This window comes from Coloeus monedula (assembly GCF_965178545.1).
Source record: "Coloeus monedula genome assembly, chromosome: 1".
Taxonomy (NCBI): Eukaryota; Metazoa; Chordata; class Aves; order Passeriformes; family Corvidae; genus Coloeus; species Coloeus monedula.
The window spans coordinates 21,898,082-21,915,091 of record NC_138781.1 but is presented as its reverse complement, the minus strand read 5'-3'; the positions used below and the strand labels follow the sequence as shown (position 1 = coordinate 21,915,091).

Genomic DNA, 17,010 nt, shown 5'->3' with positions numbered 1-17,010 from the left:
GCTGAAGAACTGAGCATAAGTAATGTGCAGTAAATAAAAAATGAAAAAGTAGCATCAAAGAGAATAAAAAGCAGCAGAACACAGGAGCACCATTCCTTTGGGCACCAAGTCAGGCATTATATTAGAGACATCTGGTCTATACTATATTTATTTTTCCACAGTTTAAAATTATGCCTCTTCTCAAGTACTGCAATTTAAAAAGATGAGGAGATTAGTTCTTGTCCTCCCTTAAGCAGTACACTTTCCAAAATTTTTATCCCCTCAGCTGTGCTAAGTAAACACCTCAAGAAAATTGAACTTTACACTTTAATTCCCCATCTCCTCCCTAGATTTATTGCAGTTGTCAGGAAAGCATGACACATCAGCACACCAGCACCAAGCTCCCAGACACTTCACCAGATGGGAATGTAACTGGCAGCACACTCTGGCTCAAGGCCTTCAGTTCAGGGTGACCAAATTCCCTCATCATGTGTGAGCTCATGTCAGGGTCAAATGTACCCAGACTTAGAAGGAGCAGAAGTAGACCAGATGGGCAAGCAGAAAGTCTGTGACTTGTCATGGGTTTATGGTAGCCTTGGTTCACTGTAAGGAAGCAAGACACACACAATGAATGTGACTTGTGACCAGAGTTTAAGGCAGTAACACTATTACTGTAGCTCTGTTCTGAATTCTTTCTTAAAATCCTACTACAAAGAATCCAGAAAAAGCTATGGAATGAAAACTGTGCACATAATTTTCCCTTTCTAAACAAAATTATCTTACTTAGGCCTTTTCTTAGGAAAATACAGTGAATTATCTCTGTAAAAGAAAAAAGAAGGCAATAGTACCAGCATCCTGTGTGGTTTGGCTTCAAATTTCCCACTAGAGGGATTACACACTCTTTGAGATCTGCAAAATAAGAAACTGTTTACTCTACACAGATTTCTTACTGGTGTGGCTGTAATATGATCATGTTATCATAATTTAAAAGGTTACCACAGATCAATAGCCCTTCAGAAGGCAGATGTGTACTCATTAATGTCCTCAAACAGCCTTCCTTTGTGGCCTTCCTCTTCCTCAGATAAGGAGTAAGCAAATGCACCAGTGCAAACAAAATGCCTACCCAACAATCTGCTTAAAATACACGCCTTGGTTACATCTGTCTCCTATCTCTTTTGCTCATATATGTTTAAATATAAATAATCTTGCAAATGCCAACTACTGAGTGCAGTGCATTTGGCCCCCTCACTACAAGACAGACACTAAGGTGCTGGAGCGAGATCAGACAAGGGCAATGGAGCTGATGAAGGGTCTGGAGCACAAGTATGATGAGGAGAAGCTGAGGGACCTGGGGTCATTAGCCTGGACAAAAGCAGGCTGAAAGGGGACAGTAAAACTCTACAACCACCCAAGAAAATGTTGTAGTGAGGTGGGGGTCAGTCTCTACTAGCAAGTAACAAAAGATAGGATGAGAGGAAATGGGAGTCAAGTTGTGCCAGGGGAGGTTTTTAGATATTTGGAGAAATGTCTTTATTGAAAACATTGCTGAGCATTGGAACAGGCAACCCAAGAAAGTGGCTGAGTCACCATCCCTGGGGATATTAAAAGGCTTGTAGATGTGGCACTGAGGCCCATGGTTTAGTGGTGGGCCTGGCAGTGCTGGATTAACAGGTTGCCTCAATGTTCTAAGAGATCATTTCCAGCCAAAACTACTAAGATTTAATGAGTTCCAGGAGTCTCAGTAGAAGTACTGAAAATGGAGGATGACCAGATATTTAAGCTGAGTTAAAGTACAAAAACACCCTATCCCAAATTATGAAACACATCTTCCTTTTTTATACAGCTACAGCTGCAGTTTAGTGTCTTTATCTACCTACTGGTCTGAATCATATCTGGTTTTTTCTCATTGAAGCAGTCAAAAATTCATTCCTATTAAGCTATTCGCAATACATATACACCATTCGACATTTTGCTTCTCAGTGCATAACTCTTCGAATCTTATCACTAGTGTTCTTTGCCACTTACTTTCAATCTTTCCAGCTTTTAATATTTTTATCACTGTTTCTAGATGCTATTTTAACTAGGTGGGCATTTTGCCCAGACATTAATATATGTACTCTAACAGAGTTCAGCTCAGAGCCTCCAATAACCTGCACTGCACGTGATCAAGTCTGGTCAATAAAACTATTTGACCATCGCACAGCTTGGTATCAACACACGGTGTTCCAGTTTGGCCAAATTTAGAAATATATCCTCTGAGGGAAGGCACAACCACCCCTCCCCCACCAGGTTCAGGAAAAATAAATTTTCCTCAAAGGAAAGTGAAGGAGATTGTAGTGGTTTGGTCCAAAATACTCATTACTGTTTATCTTCTGTGAGATAAGAATTAGGAGAAATGCAAAGCAGGCACCAAACTTGAAAGAATATAAAGAAGTTTATTAACAGACCTAAAAGAAGAAAAAAAAAATTATACCACCTTCAGAACTCTCCTCCTCCCCCCACCTTCCTCCCTTCTCCCACTGACAATGTGAAAAAAACAACCCTTAAGATGTTCAGTCTGTTTACCACTTCCATAATAACCTTGTTTAGTCCATTTAGAAAGAGAAGTCTCTTCTTGCTTGTGCTATGAAAACATTATCACAACGAGACAGCCGCCCACTTCCAAATATTGTTCAGTCCATTTAGGAAGAGGAGTCTCTCTGCCTGCGTGTGAGTCCTTTCCCCCGACTTGCAGCTTTTCCCGCAGCTGCTTTTGAGGGTCCACTCTTGAAGTTTTTTGGGGTACAATTTTAAGGTTGAGCCGTTCAGGAACAAAAACAGAGGCCCTTCTCCTTCCCTGGGAGCAAAGGGTCTTCCTCATCTTCATTGTTAGGACTGTCTCTGGGAGCATCTCTAGGAACTGAGGTTTCTCCTTTCCCATTTGGAGCAAAAGTCCTCATCAGGTTCATCTCTAGGAACTGAGGTTTTCTCCTTTCCCGTTTGGAGCAAAAGTCCTCATCTGGTCCATCTCTCCCTGTCCAAACTTCTCATAAAATTACAGCTGCGTCAGCATCTGCCTATCTCAGTGCAGGTGCTTTTGCTTACGAGTTGAACACTCCACCCCCCATATCTTCATGAAATGGCAACGGGATACTCTGATACATCATAGCTTCACAACAGAATTTCAGCTTTAAGCATCTCCTCTCTCTCTTCCCTCAGGTTTTCAGCTCTTCACAGCAATAAAAGGGTTAATCTCACCTCAGCCTTGCAGCTGGAATGTTGAATGTTTCTTATCGAAGTGGAGAGGGGGGAGAGCTGAGCCGCTCCAGCTGCCCACAGCAAGGCAGTGGGGGGGGTCCATGTATGGAACAGGTCCATTGGCTCCAGGATGGCCGTGGCCCAGCCCGGCCTGGCCCAAGCAGGGCCTGGCCGGGCCCGCTGGCCCCCACACGGGGCCCGCAGCCACCTGTGCCAGCGCCGGAAACGAGAGAGAGCTTGGAGGGGGAGTTTGTCTATTCTTAAATGTGGATCACAGAGGTGGTCACAACTTTAAGTGGCTTAGAGGATTGTCCATATTCAAACTGGCCAGATGATAGGCTCTATCAGTTCCCAGAGGAAGCTGTAAGCACCCCTTAGCAAGGACGTCCCTTCCGGGACTATGCTTGCTAACCTATGACAGAGATAAAACTATTTATTTACCAAATACATCGGAAAAGGAAAATAATGCTAAACAATAAAATCTCTCACTGTGGAGAAAAAACCTGGGAAAGTGTCAGAGTCCTCCCTTTGGTCTCCTTGGAGCTGGGGCTTGGCCCAGGGCCAGGCCCTCTGCGCTTGGTGGAAAGTTCTCCCAATGTCCTCTGATATTGAAGCAGGCCAGCAGAAAAGGGAGCAAATCTGAAATTCCAGGGAAGGGAAAAAAAATTCAACTCTCAGTCTCTCTCCGGAGAAAAAGAAGCTGAACCACTGGCCAAAAGCTGACTGGAAAGCAGCAAGCCGGGTGCTTCCTTCCTCCCCTGCCGCAGATGGAAAAACAACGCTATCTCTGTGTGACCTTGAACAAGCTGCAAACTACTTTGAAAAAGTTTTGCTCAGGTTTTTCCTTCCCCCTCTCAGGCTCAGTTTAGAGGCATAGAAAGGCACACAGTTAATTTCTGGGCATAGGGCAGCGACATAGGATACACGTCATAAAGTCACCCCAAGACACAGGCTTAGTCAAATACCCTTGTGAGATATGTATTTCTTAAGTCACAAAGCTAGTCAGGTTCACTACTGTGTTTCTCAGGTGCCCTGACGTCATGGGGTAGCGTAACTCCAGAAGTGATTTTCTTGCAAAGAGGTGCTTACAGCTTCCTCTATGACCTGACAGAACCTATCAACTGGCTAGTTTGAATATTGACAATTTTTTAAGCCACTTAAAATTTTGACTGTCTCTTTGGTCCACATTTAAGAATGGACAAACCCCGGGAAGCTTTCTCTTGCTTCCGGGCTTGGGACAGGTAACTGGGCTCAGCTTGTACGGGGCCCAGCAGGCCCAGGCTGGGCCCTGCTCGGTCCAGGCTGGGTCTGGGCCGGGACCTGCTGAGCTGGGTCCGGGCTGGGCTGGGTCCGGGCTGGGACACAGCCATCCTGGAGCCGTGCGGCCCTGTTCCATCCACGGCCCTCCCACAGCACTGTTACGTGCGGCCCGGCTCCCCTCCCCACCTCTCCAGTGCGGCCAAGATTCAGCTGAAGCTGCACCGCTGTCCGGCAAAGATCATGTGACCAACAGTGATAAGCAAAATTCCAGCTGTAAGGCCCGGGTGAGATTAACCCTTTTAGTGCTGCAGACATTAAGTAAATAAAGAAGAGCTGTAAAAAACCTGAGGGAGGAGAAAGAGGAGATGCTTCAAGCTGAAATTCTGTTGTAAAGCTATGGTGGTGATGGACTATGATGTATCAGAGTACCCGTTGTAATTTCATGAAGGCATGGGGGGTGGAGCATTCAAACTGCAATTGTGAGCAAAAGCACCTGCGCTGAAATAAGCAAATGCTGAAGCAGCTGTAATTTGATGTGAAGTTTGAACAGGGAGAGATGGAAGTGATGAGGACCCTTTTGCTCCAAATCAGAAGGAGAAAGATCTCAGTTCCTAGAGATGCTCCCAGAGATAGTCCTAGAGATGAAGATGATGAGGACCTTTTTTCTCCCAGGGAAGGGGGAGGGCCTCTATTCTTAGAGATGAAGATGCTCCCAGACATGGGTGAAGAGGACCTTTGTTTTTGAACAGCTCAACCTTAAAATGGTACCCCAGTAGCTCAAGATTGGATGTCGGGGTCCCTTCCCCTGCCATGTAGCCCTGGCAGAGGGGCCCTGAGGGCACAGGCACGGGGTTTCCCTGCCCCTGCTCAGCCTCGTTCCCATGGGTTGGTTTGTGTTCCCTGCGCGGGCAGAAGGACCCTCGGGTCCCGTGATTGAGCAGTTCCTGGGCAGAGCCCCGGCCATGGGGCTGGAGAAATAAACATCTCTGAAACAGCTAGCAAGAATCGGTCCATAGATATTTCTTTTCCACTGGCCTCGTTGTTTGATACGCATGTTGCAGTATCCCCGCTGTAACAACTGGACCCTGGAAAGCAGTTGTGGGAAAAGCTGCAAGTCGGGAGAAGGGACTCGCACATGAGAGCAGAGAACCAACCCGGGCGGCTGTCTCGCTGTGATACTGAAGCTATGAGAGAATTTCTTGTGGAGATGTCTCCATAGCATGAGCAAGAGAGACTCCTCTCCCTAAGTGAACTGAACAAGGTTACTATGGAAGTTATAAACTGACTGAAAATCTCAAGGGTTGTCTTTTTACATTGTCAGTGGGAGAAGGGAGAAAGGTGGGGGGAGAAGTGTTCTGAAGGTGTGGTTTGGGGTTTTTTTCCCCTTTTTTTTCCCTTTCTTTTAGGTCGGTTAATAAACTTCTTTATATTCTTTTAAGTTTTGTGCCTGTTTTGCTTTCTCCTAATTCTTATCTCACAGAAGGTAAATAAGTAATGAGTATTTTGGACCAAACCACTACACCTGAAAAGATGGGCTTCATATATGCTATCCTGCATGATGAATGATTTGTCTCTTTCATTTTGCAGCTCTATTGATTATTAAATTACACAAAACACCACAGTTTTGTTTTCATGTCACTGGCAACTGTTAACAGTTATAAGGTGCAATTAGTGCTAGAATAATAAAATATATGCTATACAGATAACATCTGAAAGTCTTGTTTACTGGATGACTTAGAAGATGAGAAGGGTGACACTTTTAATGGAAAGTTTACTATAAATTAGCATGCTTTAATTGATAAGGTTCTACTCAAATTATAAAGTTCTGCAGAAATTATGCTAACAGAAAATGTTATGCTTCCAGGTTTCTTACAGCAGACCATTTACCCTACAAGGTCTCCATCAGTAGGTTTCAGTCATAGACTCCAGCAACTGATTTCTCATTGTCTTGCGACTGAATTAAATAGCTCTCACTAGGAGAAGGAGGGAGTTCTATGTTTTGCAAAGTCGCGTTCCAGCTCAGACCAAGCTGTGGCCATTCCGGCTGATGCTGCTCCCTGGGGTACCGGGTGGTCAGTGGGAGCAAATCACGGGCTGTACCGGTGGGTTCCTCCAGCCAGGAGGAGACTGCTGGATCAAAGTTGGGGCTGTTCCAGCTAATCCCCAAACCCGGAGCAGCCCCTGACTGAATAAAAAAAGAGCTTCCTCGCTTCAGTGGGACACGGGCATTCCCCCAGCTCCTGCTGAGGACCTACAGACCCAAGAGAAATTGTACAGCCTGTTTTCTGCCTTTGAGAACAGGGACAGGTGGTCAGAGTCTGAAGAAAAAGCTACGGTACCAAAAGAGGTAAGGACACGTTTTGTGATACACGATACAGATGCACGAACTACTGAGTTTATGAGCCTTGTGGCCTTTTGGTAAATAACGAGTCGGTGATTCTAAAATAATCTGACGTCAACTCAGACGATTCACCAGCGAACACGTCGGGAGCTTTCCCGTCGCCTTAGTGGGTCACAGCCGCCACAGAACACCGCTTTCCCGAGAGCGGCAGTCCCGGGATGCGCCAGGGACCGGCTCCACCTCTGCTGCCCGCGGCCGGTGGCTTCCCCGCCCCCCCTCCTTCTTCTCCTCCTTCTCCTCCTCAGCGGAGCAGTTCCGTCCACGGACGCTGCCTCTTGCGGGTGTCTGACAGCTGCTGGCCGGGAGCCGCCGGGACCTGAGCCCACTCCCCTCCGCCGGCAGCCCCGCACTTACCCCAGCCGCCTCAGCACTCCCCACCCGATCCCGCTCGGACGGGCCCATGTTCCATCCACCCCACCCCACCCACCCGTGCGAGCGGCCCGAGGCAGCGCCGCGCCGCGCCCTTCCTGCACCGGGAAATGCCGCCGCGGGGCCATAGGCCTGTACCACCCTGCCGGAGGGGGAACTTGAACGGGAGGAGATCGGAGGGGGTGGTCCCTCAGCTCCCGACGGCACCGCCCGGCACCGCCTGCTGCCCCGATGACGGCAGGTCGCCGCTTGCCCCGCCCGGGTGGCGGCGGCACGCGGGCTCCGGGAAGGACCGGGGCTGGAAGCCGCCGCCCTCCCTGCATATCCGGGTGGTTACTCCCAGGCGCTGCCGGACCGCCGGAGCCGGTGCCAGGCGAAGATGGCGCATCCCGGGCAGCCGGCGCCCGGCGGGTTCTACCAGGGCGGGGTGAGCGGGGGCTGGGGCCCGCGGGGGGATGTGGCCGGGGGCGCGGCGGGAGCCGTGTGAGGCGGGGGCTGCCCGGCCTCCGACCGCCGCTCCTGCCGGGAGGTGCCGCAGGCGCCAACTCGGGGCTGCGCCCGCAGGAGAAGGGAGGGAGGAGGCACATCCCACGCAGCTGCTGCCGCGGGGCGAAAGTCAGTGCTGAGGTGTCATTCCATGATTTTCACTTAAGAATCAGTTTTATTTAAAGATTTTCACACTTAATGCATATTCCTCCATGTATTTCCCCTAGAGATCTGTTTAGCTCAACTCTTCTGAGGTGGAAAGAAAAATCTGCAGTGCCTTATTATTTCTTTTGGCCGTTTTCTGCTAGTAGTAGAATAAAATGAAACCTTGGTGGGATAGACCAAGCTATATCTAGATCAGTGGCTTGCTCCTGTGCAAGGTTTTACACTGATCGGCTTACATTACGAGAAATTAGTATATCAGTACCGAAACTGAGAGCTGGTTTTGTTTTTTTGGGTTTTTGTTGTTTTTTTTTTTTCATAGGGAGTGTCTTTTTTGGTTTTTTTTTTTTTGGCATGGTGTGTACAGAAAAACATAAGTTGGTAAGTACGGATCCTTTACTGAATCATTGATTTAAAATTAATTTTCTTCTTGATTTCCAAAGTATGGAGGAGCCCCAGGAGGACCAGCATTCCCTGGACAAGCTCAGGATCCTTTGTATGGTTATTTTGCTGCAGTGGGAGGGCAGGTAAACCTATAAAATATTATTTACTTCTTTATTTACTTCAGGATTTTTTTTCCTGGGGAATACTTCCTACCTTTGGAAGGAGGAATGCCTAGTATTTGCAGTGAGAAAAACTGATATTTCAAGTTTTAAAAAAAAATCCAGAATTGTTTTACTTTGCCTATTTGCTATATATATCTGTATTAGTCTGTGTTACAGCTGTACACATACAGGAACTATACAGTTTGAATAATGCTGTTAGTTTCTATATTGTATGTGTAAATACATACATACAATCACAAATATATGCATGTATGCCTGTATTTCCTATATAGGTATATGCAGGGAATATATAGATGCATGAAATGTTGTAACTGATTTGTGACTCAGCTCTGGGCTGGTGAATGCTGCCAAGTTTAGGAGAAAGAAACCAGAAACAGTGGAAAGCATGGGCTGTGGGGATGGCCTGGCTAAGAGCAGGAAATGCTAATAGGAAAGAGGTCATTACATGATGTTAGTAGACTCACAAATGGAAAAGCAGTCATAGGTTGTGCCAGCATCTGGGTTTACTGGTAGCATAGAGTGATTATTCTTTTAGAGGAAAGGCATTCACAACTCTTTTTTTTTCTTCCCTGTCATTCTGCACTGCATTTTTAATTTCTTTCCTGTAATTTTGTGGCATATATTGTTTGTATGATCATGTATGTTACTAGAAGTAAGTGCTGTTTGAACTGTACTACAGAGCTTAGGAGCAATTAAGTTAGGTTTATTGAACTGAAGTTCCGTGTCTGTTGGCCATATTATAGCTGTTTATTGCACACTTGTAGGGTGTGTACAGATCTAAAACTCTGCTCTTGGATCTGTTATCCTTGGGTAGGTACAACCACAACATGAATGTTTGAATTCAGGTATATTAGCTGATGTTCAGATTCCCACCATAACTTGGATTAGTTTTGTTCTCTGTGTTACTCTTTTGAATTAATAATGCATCTTGCAGTCTATATCTTACTTTCTTCTAACTGCTTATGAAAATATTTAGACCGTGTGTTTTTGTAGTAAAGGAGAACACTGGAATGACCTCTGTGTAGTGAGGCCTCCCTGAGAAGGTGGAGCCCAGTTGAGTTCTGCTGAATGTGCTGACAATTTGTCTGCCAGCTGAGATGTCTCTGTGTGCAGGTGCCACCTGGATGTGTGCCAGGAATCAGCAGCAGAGCCAGTAACTGACGCTGGAAACATGAATAAGCTCCTATTGTAAAGAGAAAGGGGGGTAGCAGCAAACAGGATACAGCACTGTGGAGAAGAGGTGGTGGGAGCTGGACCTCAGCAAAACATAGATATGGATACTGGAAGCTGGGGAACCAGTATGATCAAGTTAGCACTTCAGAATACTTAAGTTAATACTCTGAAATACTTTCTTTTTGTAGAAATAATTCCTTACTGAAATGAACTCAGGCTTTTGAAGTTATCCTTGGAATTTGAGGTGTCTGTTTCTGGGACCAGTGGCTGTGCAGAAGTAAAAACCCTGTAAGGAGACAGTGAAATGGAACAGAAAAAGTATCAGTTGCTTTTATGGCCACCCGTGCAACTCTGTAAAAAGCCACATCTCAGTTATCCATATGTACTTACTGAAGAATTAGTATGTTTTGGTTATGGTTTGCTGCTCTCTGTGTTGTTTTTATGCCTGTATAATATATAATGTTTTCTCTGAGCTTTCTTTGAAATAGTTTACAACAGGGATCTTGTCTTTGACTTGATGAACTAGTTTCCTAGAAGAAAGTAAAAAGTATTGTTTCAAATCTTTATTCAATTGAGTCCGTCTTTGTAGGAAGTAGTAATGTATTTTTTAGTCTGTTTGCATAGCCCGTATGCGTTGTCTAGTTTAGCTGCTTATGTTCTACTGAAAAAAAAAAAAGACAAGCATCTTTTTGGTAATGTTAATCTTGATTACAGTCTTGCTTTTCTATCTTCCTCTGTTTTAAAGTTATGCAGTTCCTATCTCTATTTCAGAGGGTACAAAGCCTTTGAAGAGATTAGTTACTTAATAGATATTTCAAATCTTCTTTTCCCCCCCGTGAATATAAAGCATTAAATACATCTGTATAATTAGACTGATGGACTAGATTGGAAGCAGCTTTGTGTTTAGCTGCCATTAACTTTACATAGAATCAAAACGTTGCTTTTTTTTTCCAGACCTTGTCAAATATCATTTAACATAGAACTACTATTTGTCTTTTAAACAATGATACTTCCATTTCTGAAGGTTATCAGGCTGTGCTATTCCCACCATACCATTTGGTAGCATATCGCTGTTCTTGAAAAAAAGTGCTTTCAAAAGTGGGTTTAAAAACATTAGGAAAATGCTGTAGCAGCAGAATAATAGAATATGCTGAATTGGAAGGGACCCACAAGGATCATCGAGTCCAACTTCTGGCCCTGCACAAGACACCCCAAGAGTCACACCAAGTGTCCAAGTGTGTTGTCCAAATACTTCTTGAACTCTAACAGGCTTGGTCCTGTGATCACTTCTCTGGGAAGCCCATTCCAGTGCTCAACCACCCTCTGGGTGAAAAACCTTTTCCTGATATCCAACCTAAATCTCCCCTGGCTCTGCTTTTCATCTTCTAATGCATTACAGAAGTGGCATCATTTTTTTGTGTCTACAGACATAATGTTCCATTCCTGAATGAGGTTAAATTAAACTCTCTGTGAACCAAACTTCCTGTTGGGGATATGAGGAATAAAACTTCTTAGAATTCCAGCTCCACTTCTGACAGCTCATTGCTTTCCATGAATTGGCAGTTGTTTTTTCTGTTTGGCCCGGAGCAGGATTTGTTGGAAGTGAGGCATTTTCCAACCGTGTGGCTAGGTATCTTTTCTGGGTTTGTTTTGTTTTTCCTTTAAAGTTTTTTGCTTTCTGCGTTTGCTTGTTCGCTAGCAACTTAAAATTTTAAAAAAACCTGGAATTTTTATATTTGTCAGTTATGAGGATATCTTGAGAAGGGTAGCTAATGGAATGCCACTGGAAAGGGAGTGGGTACTGGGAATAAGCAGCCTGGGAGAGGGTATTAAAACAATAGCTGATACATCTTCTGTTATCGAAAGGATGGACAAATAGATGCTGATGAGCTACAGAGATGTCTCACCCAGTCAGGGATTGCAGGAGCATATAAACGTAAGTTAACAATTTAAATAAACAAGCAAATCTAAAGCGCACTAAGTCTTCTTCCCATACTAGAAAATGCTTGTAGTTGTGCCTTCTGCAGAGCTGGGGTTTTTTTTTTGCATGGCAAATGGGTTTCCTTTCCAAATCTTGGAAATGTAAATTCTCTGTATTCAGTTTTGTGCACCAAGGACTTGCCTTCTCAGCAACCTTAGTTCCCCGCTCTGCTGGGCTGTGGAGTTGAAGTGGTTTGTTTTGTAATGGACAGACTGTTCTTAAAAAGATGCTTTGCTTTGGCTTGAGCTGAGCTTTGATAATGACCAAAATCTGTGGCAGGATTCCTCTGCTGGGATACCTCCTGTTCAGTTCACAGCTTCTGTGAGTGAAACTGGCTTGAACAAGTGGTGTCTGTGGGGGGTAACGTAAATTACCACTTTGAAACCCAAAACTGTTAAGGACTAAGATAAGAGCAAGTTAATTTTAATTGCAACTTGAATTGCCTCCAAATTGTCCACTGTCAGTTTTTCTAACAAGTAATGGCTCTTGCTTGGATCAAAATACGGTATGGCTGTATACAGGGGAACCAATTACATAATACTTTATGCATTACAATATATTTTTATATATATATAATATATATAATTTCAATTTCAGTATATAATTTCACTTTATAATCTGAAATTTTATGTTTAGACAAAACTGAAGATTATGGTCTTAATTTATTTTTCCTTTTTCTAATTTTAACAGCTTTCAACTTGGAGACTTGCAGACTTATGATCTCAATGCTGGATGTATCCTTTACTACGAAATGTAAACATTTTTGCATTATGTAAGCAAAGATGAGAGAGTGCCAAAACATTTGGAAAATGCTTTGTAGTTTCCATTCAGCCTTTACTTGATAAGTCTTGTGATCAGTGTGATTGGGAAGCTACAAAACTCCATTCCTACTAATTTTAAAGAATGAAGAAGTAATAATAAATGAGGCTCTCAGTGACCAATCTTTTTACAACAAGTGGTATCCCTCTAAGCCTGGGAAACTGTTGCTCCACTAAATGTATGAAGGGTCACGTCTGGTGGCCCAGAATAAAATATTGTTCAAATCACTTATTGTGCTTTTCAAATAGGACAACTTTTCAATTTTTCATCCTTCCTAATGAATTTTAAATATTTGTACTACACAGCCTGAATACAATCTAAGTCCCCCTAAACCCTGTTCCATTAATTAACCAGGTTAGAGTATCTAATGGAATGGTATGTGGCATTCAGCAGTAGGACCTATGGAAGACTTAGATATACTGTGTAAGGCTGGAATCTTGGGAGGTTTTTTAGCCAAAACTTAAACTGAAAGTTTTGCTGCTGAAAAAGAAAAAAGCAGAAATGAAACTGGAAGGGCTCTTAGCTCACCTTGAACAAGCCACTAAGAATATGAGAGAACTGATATAACAGTTTATTCTTTGGCATCTATTTTTATTTCAGCTATGTATTTAATTGGTTACAATTATATAGCAGCAGGTAAAAGAGAAGTGTGTCAACTAAAGTAGAAGTCACAAAGAGAAAATGGCTTTAGCAGGTTTCACCGGGAAGAAATGGGGAGAGTAGGTTCTCTGACTTTAGGTTTTGGGCAGTATTACCTCCATCTGTGCTGGGGGATACTTCAGTTAGTTTTCTACAAGAAACATAAATAATAGTAAAATCTTACTAATACTGACCTTCAGGCAAGAGTTTTTAACTACAGAGAGATGCCTTGTTTGTTTGTCTTTTTTGTTGGTGGTTTTGTTTAGTTAAGAAATATTTTTCTTAGCTTTGAAATCAGAGGGATATGTCTGGCACCCTGGGATTTAACGAGTTTAAAGAACTCTGGGCTGTGGTCAATGGCTGGAAGCAACACTTTGTAAGTTTTGACAGTGATGGAAGTGGCACAGTGGATCGCCAGGAACTGGAGAAAGCCTTGATGACTATGGGTAAGTTGTGAATTGTTTTTGCTTCTGACACTGACTTACACCATTTCCCAGTAACAGTTTTCATCCTGCAGTAACTAATATGTGATATTTCCAATGAAAACATGTTGGATTCTGTTAATTTACCTGTCTTTTCACAGTAAGACTTTTTATTTTCAAATAGGATTTAGACTGAGCCCACAGGCTGTGACTGCAATCACAAAGCGATACAGCACTCAAGGGAAGATTGCATTCGATGATTACATTGCCTGCTGTGTGAAACTCAGAGCTCTCACTGGTATGCTGGATTATAGCCTTGTTACTGTCATCCCCATAATATATTTCTATTTAATAAAACCTGATTGTTCACTTATCTCCAGTTCAACTTTGGCATACTACAAAAGAGGTTTCTTTCAATAGTCTACAGGCAGAAGTGCAACAACTGTAGATAAAGGATTGTTTAAATTCCCATGAAAAAAAGGACTTTATACTGATGCTGTGTTTACTCCAGAGACTGGAAGAGTTACGTTATCAAAATTGGAAAATTTTGTTTATTAACAGAAAATAAAGGGTTGTATATGATAAATACAAAAATGTAGAATGGGAAATTAATCTTGGAATTAACTGTAGTATTCTTCATCAGTTCTCCATCATGTGACTTGGGGAATTTTAGGAAAGTACTATACACTTTAAAAAAATTGTTTATCTGTAATTCTTCTTACCCGGTTTCTGTTTTCTTAATGCTTTTTTGCAGAATGCTTTAGAAGAAGGGATACAACTCAGCAGGGTTTTGTGAACTTCCACTATGATGATGTAAGTGAATTTTAAGGAATCTATTAACATTCCAGGGTAAAACAAAAGAAAAACTTAAGACAATGTTATTATTTGAGTTTTTGCCTACCTTCCCTACACGTAGAGTGAGAACCCAAAAGTTCTGGGGCTTGTTGAGTATTGTCCCAAAAAGCTTTCCTGTATTTTACAGAGTTCTATAAAATGTTGTGTACTTTTTTCTGAACTTCTAACCAGAGTTCTTCAAGAAGATCCAAGAAGCTACACCACTTGCTAGCATCACTTTCTGTGACTTTTTTTTCATTTTCTGTTTTAAAGCTTGGTAGGCATTTTTCCCAGGAAAGGTTGGTGGAGGTCTGGTGGAAACAGACACAAATCACATTCAGTCAGGCTTGTGGGTTTGGGCTTCCTAGCCACATCTGTGCTGCTAAAAGAGAACACTAGATTAAAATCATTCTGGATTTGGGTGTTTTGGGGTTTGGGGGTTTTTTTGGTGGGGGGAGGAGGGCCATGTGTGCTAGTTTTTTGTTGTTGTTTTTTGTTGTTGTTACCGTTAAGGAGATGCTTTAACTATTTGCATATTTTCATAGGTATTTTAAAGCTTTACTGTTCGTGGACTGAATTTCTTTACAGAAAAGTGTAGTGACAATGAGTATTGTCAGAGAAAAAGTAAAAGGCCGTTCTCTGCCGTACATCTAATAAGTGGTTATTTTGTTCTCAGTTCATACAGTGTGTTATGAGCATCTAAATGAAAAGGAAGCAAGCCATGGATGGTCATGATTTAACATTCCAGGTTTATGAGCATCTAAATCAAAAGGACGCAAGCTGTGGATGAGCATGATTTAACATTCCAGTGTGTGTTTTGCTTTGCCAAGTCCTCCAATGATTGTGTATCTCAATATTGGAAATTGCATATTTTATGAAGGTATCACTTCACACACATTTTTTTAGTCTTGATAATGAATATAAATTACTTATGTACTGTTGTCTCTAACTTCCAATGTGTGATTATTAAAGATGCTTTTATTTTCATAAACTTGCAATTCACTATGTATAACTCAGATCATGCAAATGGTAAGATTTTCAGTAATGTGTCCACTTAATTTTTCCCATGATTCACAAAAATCAGTTTCTGGACTGCAGCTTATCTTTTTCTGACTTAAACAGTAACACATGTATGACTTCAGAGGATACATATTCTCTGGTCTTTGACAACGTAAGACAGATGTACAAACTGAAGGGGCGTTTGGAATGGTCATTTTGCACTGGTCTGTTAGAACATAAGTAAGTTTTGGTTGCTTATTTTGTCAGCTCTTTTGGAGATGAAGCCTGTGACACCATGCACTAAGACTACCTGCTAGAACTTCTTTTAAGCAGGGATGTAGCAAAACATAGCAGAGAACTCTTCTAGCCTTGTGCTCTGGTACAGGGGGCTTTGTTCCTGTAAGATTCTTTGTTTGTGTCACTGCATAAAACACTTTTAAACATACAAAAGCTGTGCTGTGTCAGTTTGTGCATCAATTGTCCTTTCACAGGCAGACAGACTTCAGTTACATGTAAAGAAATGTTTCTATCTCCTCCACTTTAACCCCTAGCAAGTAAGTGGCCCTCCTGCCTCAATATGCCAACTAATATACATGGGCCAAAACGCACTTGGGAAAAAATCTTGCCAGGTTACTCTTTCAGATCTCAGCAATGTTACCAGTGCTGTAGTGTTCGTGAAAGCAGATACAGACATGCAAGGCTTACTTGCCTGAGGCTTTTCAGGGGAAAAAAAAAAGGGATTTTTGTTAGGTGGGAGTTTTCTGGTTGCTTTTGTTGTAGAGATTTTTGAGGGGAAGATGGGCATTGTATGGAAAGAGGGAGCAGCACAACTGTACAGAGGTAGTTCAGACTTTTTTCCAATGAAGTAAGTTAATGAAACTTCTGTTAATTTTGGTCACTTCTGCCTACCACAGAAGAGTGATAGATGTTTTACTGCTTGTGAATGCAAAGAACGCCAGAAGAATGTTAAAGGTATATTTCTTAAATAAGTAGTTTAGGGCACTTTTGGAGAGGAATTTTTGCATTAAGGAATGAAAGCAAAACTATACATACATATGTGAATATATATGAACACATGCATATACATCATTGGACAAACAACTCTTCAGAGCAGGAATCTTGCTCGGAGATACGGTATTATACCCTGCTTTGTGGAGATTGCTATGAAATCCTCATCTTTAGTTTCTGGGCTATAAATTCAAAGTGGGCTGGTCTCACCTAAAGAAGCAACTTGTACTTACTGCTTGAATTTAAAATCCTTTGGATATTGCTTGTAGTTACACTTCAGAAGCTAGTTCTCCTTCTACCCTCAAAAATGAATTTCAAAGGCATAGATGACATTATACATCCACATTCTGGTAGTACATTGTCCTCTTGCACATGAAGTTGGGAAACAGATGGAATACTACAGAAAGTATTTCTAATGGAATAACCAAAGTCCATAAAGGTTCATCTGAGTGTAGCAGCCAAATCAGTTCTGCTGCAGTTCAAAACTTTGACAGCTGATGAGGTTAGTAAGAGTATGAAACAAAGGCTGTTCTTCCTGTAGGGATTTGATTAGACTATTTTGTATAAATACACGGCTCATCCTTACACTGTTAATTTTACTAAAAATAGTAAGACATCTTTACCAAAATGTTCATTACCCACACATCTTCACTTCTGCTTAGTTGTGTTTCTGGT

General features: G+C 42.5%; 1 protein-coding gene across 1 annotated transcript; it reads left to right on the top strand.

The window, feature by feature from the left end:
* Positions 1 to 7,578: 7,578 nt before the first annotated feature.
* On the top strand, positions 7,579 to 15,812 carry SRI (sorcin). Its single transcript, XM_082276906.1, has 8 exons — positions 7,579 to 7,673; positions 8,338 to 8,421; positions 11,500 to 11,569; positions 12,305 to 12,348; positions 13,371 to 13,518; positions 13,679 to 13,792; positions 14,249 to 14,307; positions 15,005 to 15,812. The coding sequence occupies exons 1-8, from the start codon at positions 7,626 to 7,628 to the stop codon at positions 15,029 to 15,031; spliced, it is 594 nt and encodes a 197-aa protein (XP_082133032.1). The 5' UTR covers positions 7,579 to 7,625; the 3' UTR covers positions 15,032 to 15,812.
* Positions 15,813 to 17,010: the final 1,198 nt, after the last annotated feature.

Bases quoted from the DNA above. Each gene is read 5' to 3' on its own strand.
- SRI (XM_082276906.1), top strand. From the start codon at position 7,626: ATGGCGCATCCCGGGCAGCCGGCGCCCGGCGGGTTCTACCAGGGCGGG. The intron at 8,422-11,499 runs GTAAACCTATAA...TGTTATCGAAAG, and splicing joins TTGCTGCAGTGGGAGGGCAG to GATGGACAAATAGATGCTGA. The intron at 13,793-14,248 runs GTATGCTGGATT...GCTTTTTTGCAG, and splicing joins GAAACTCAGAGCTCTCACTG to AATGCTTTAGAAGAAGGGAT.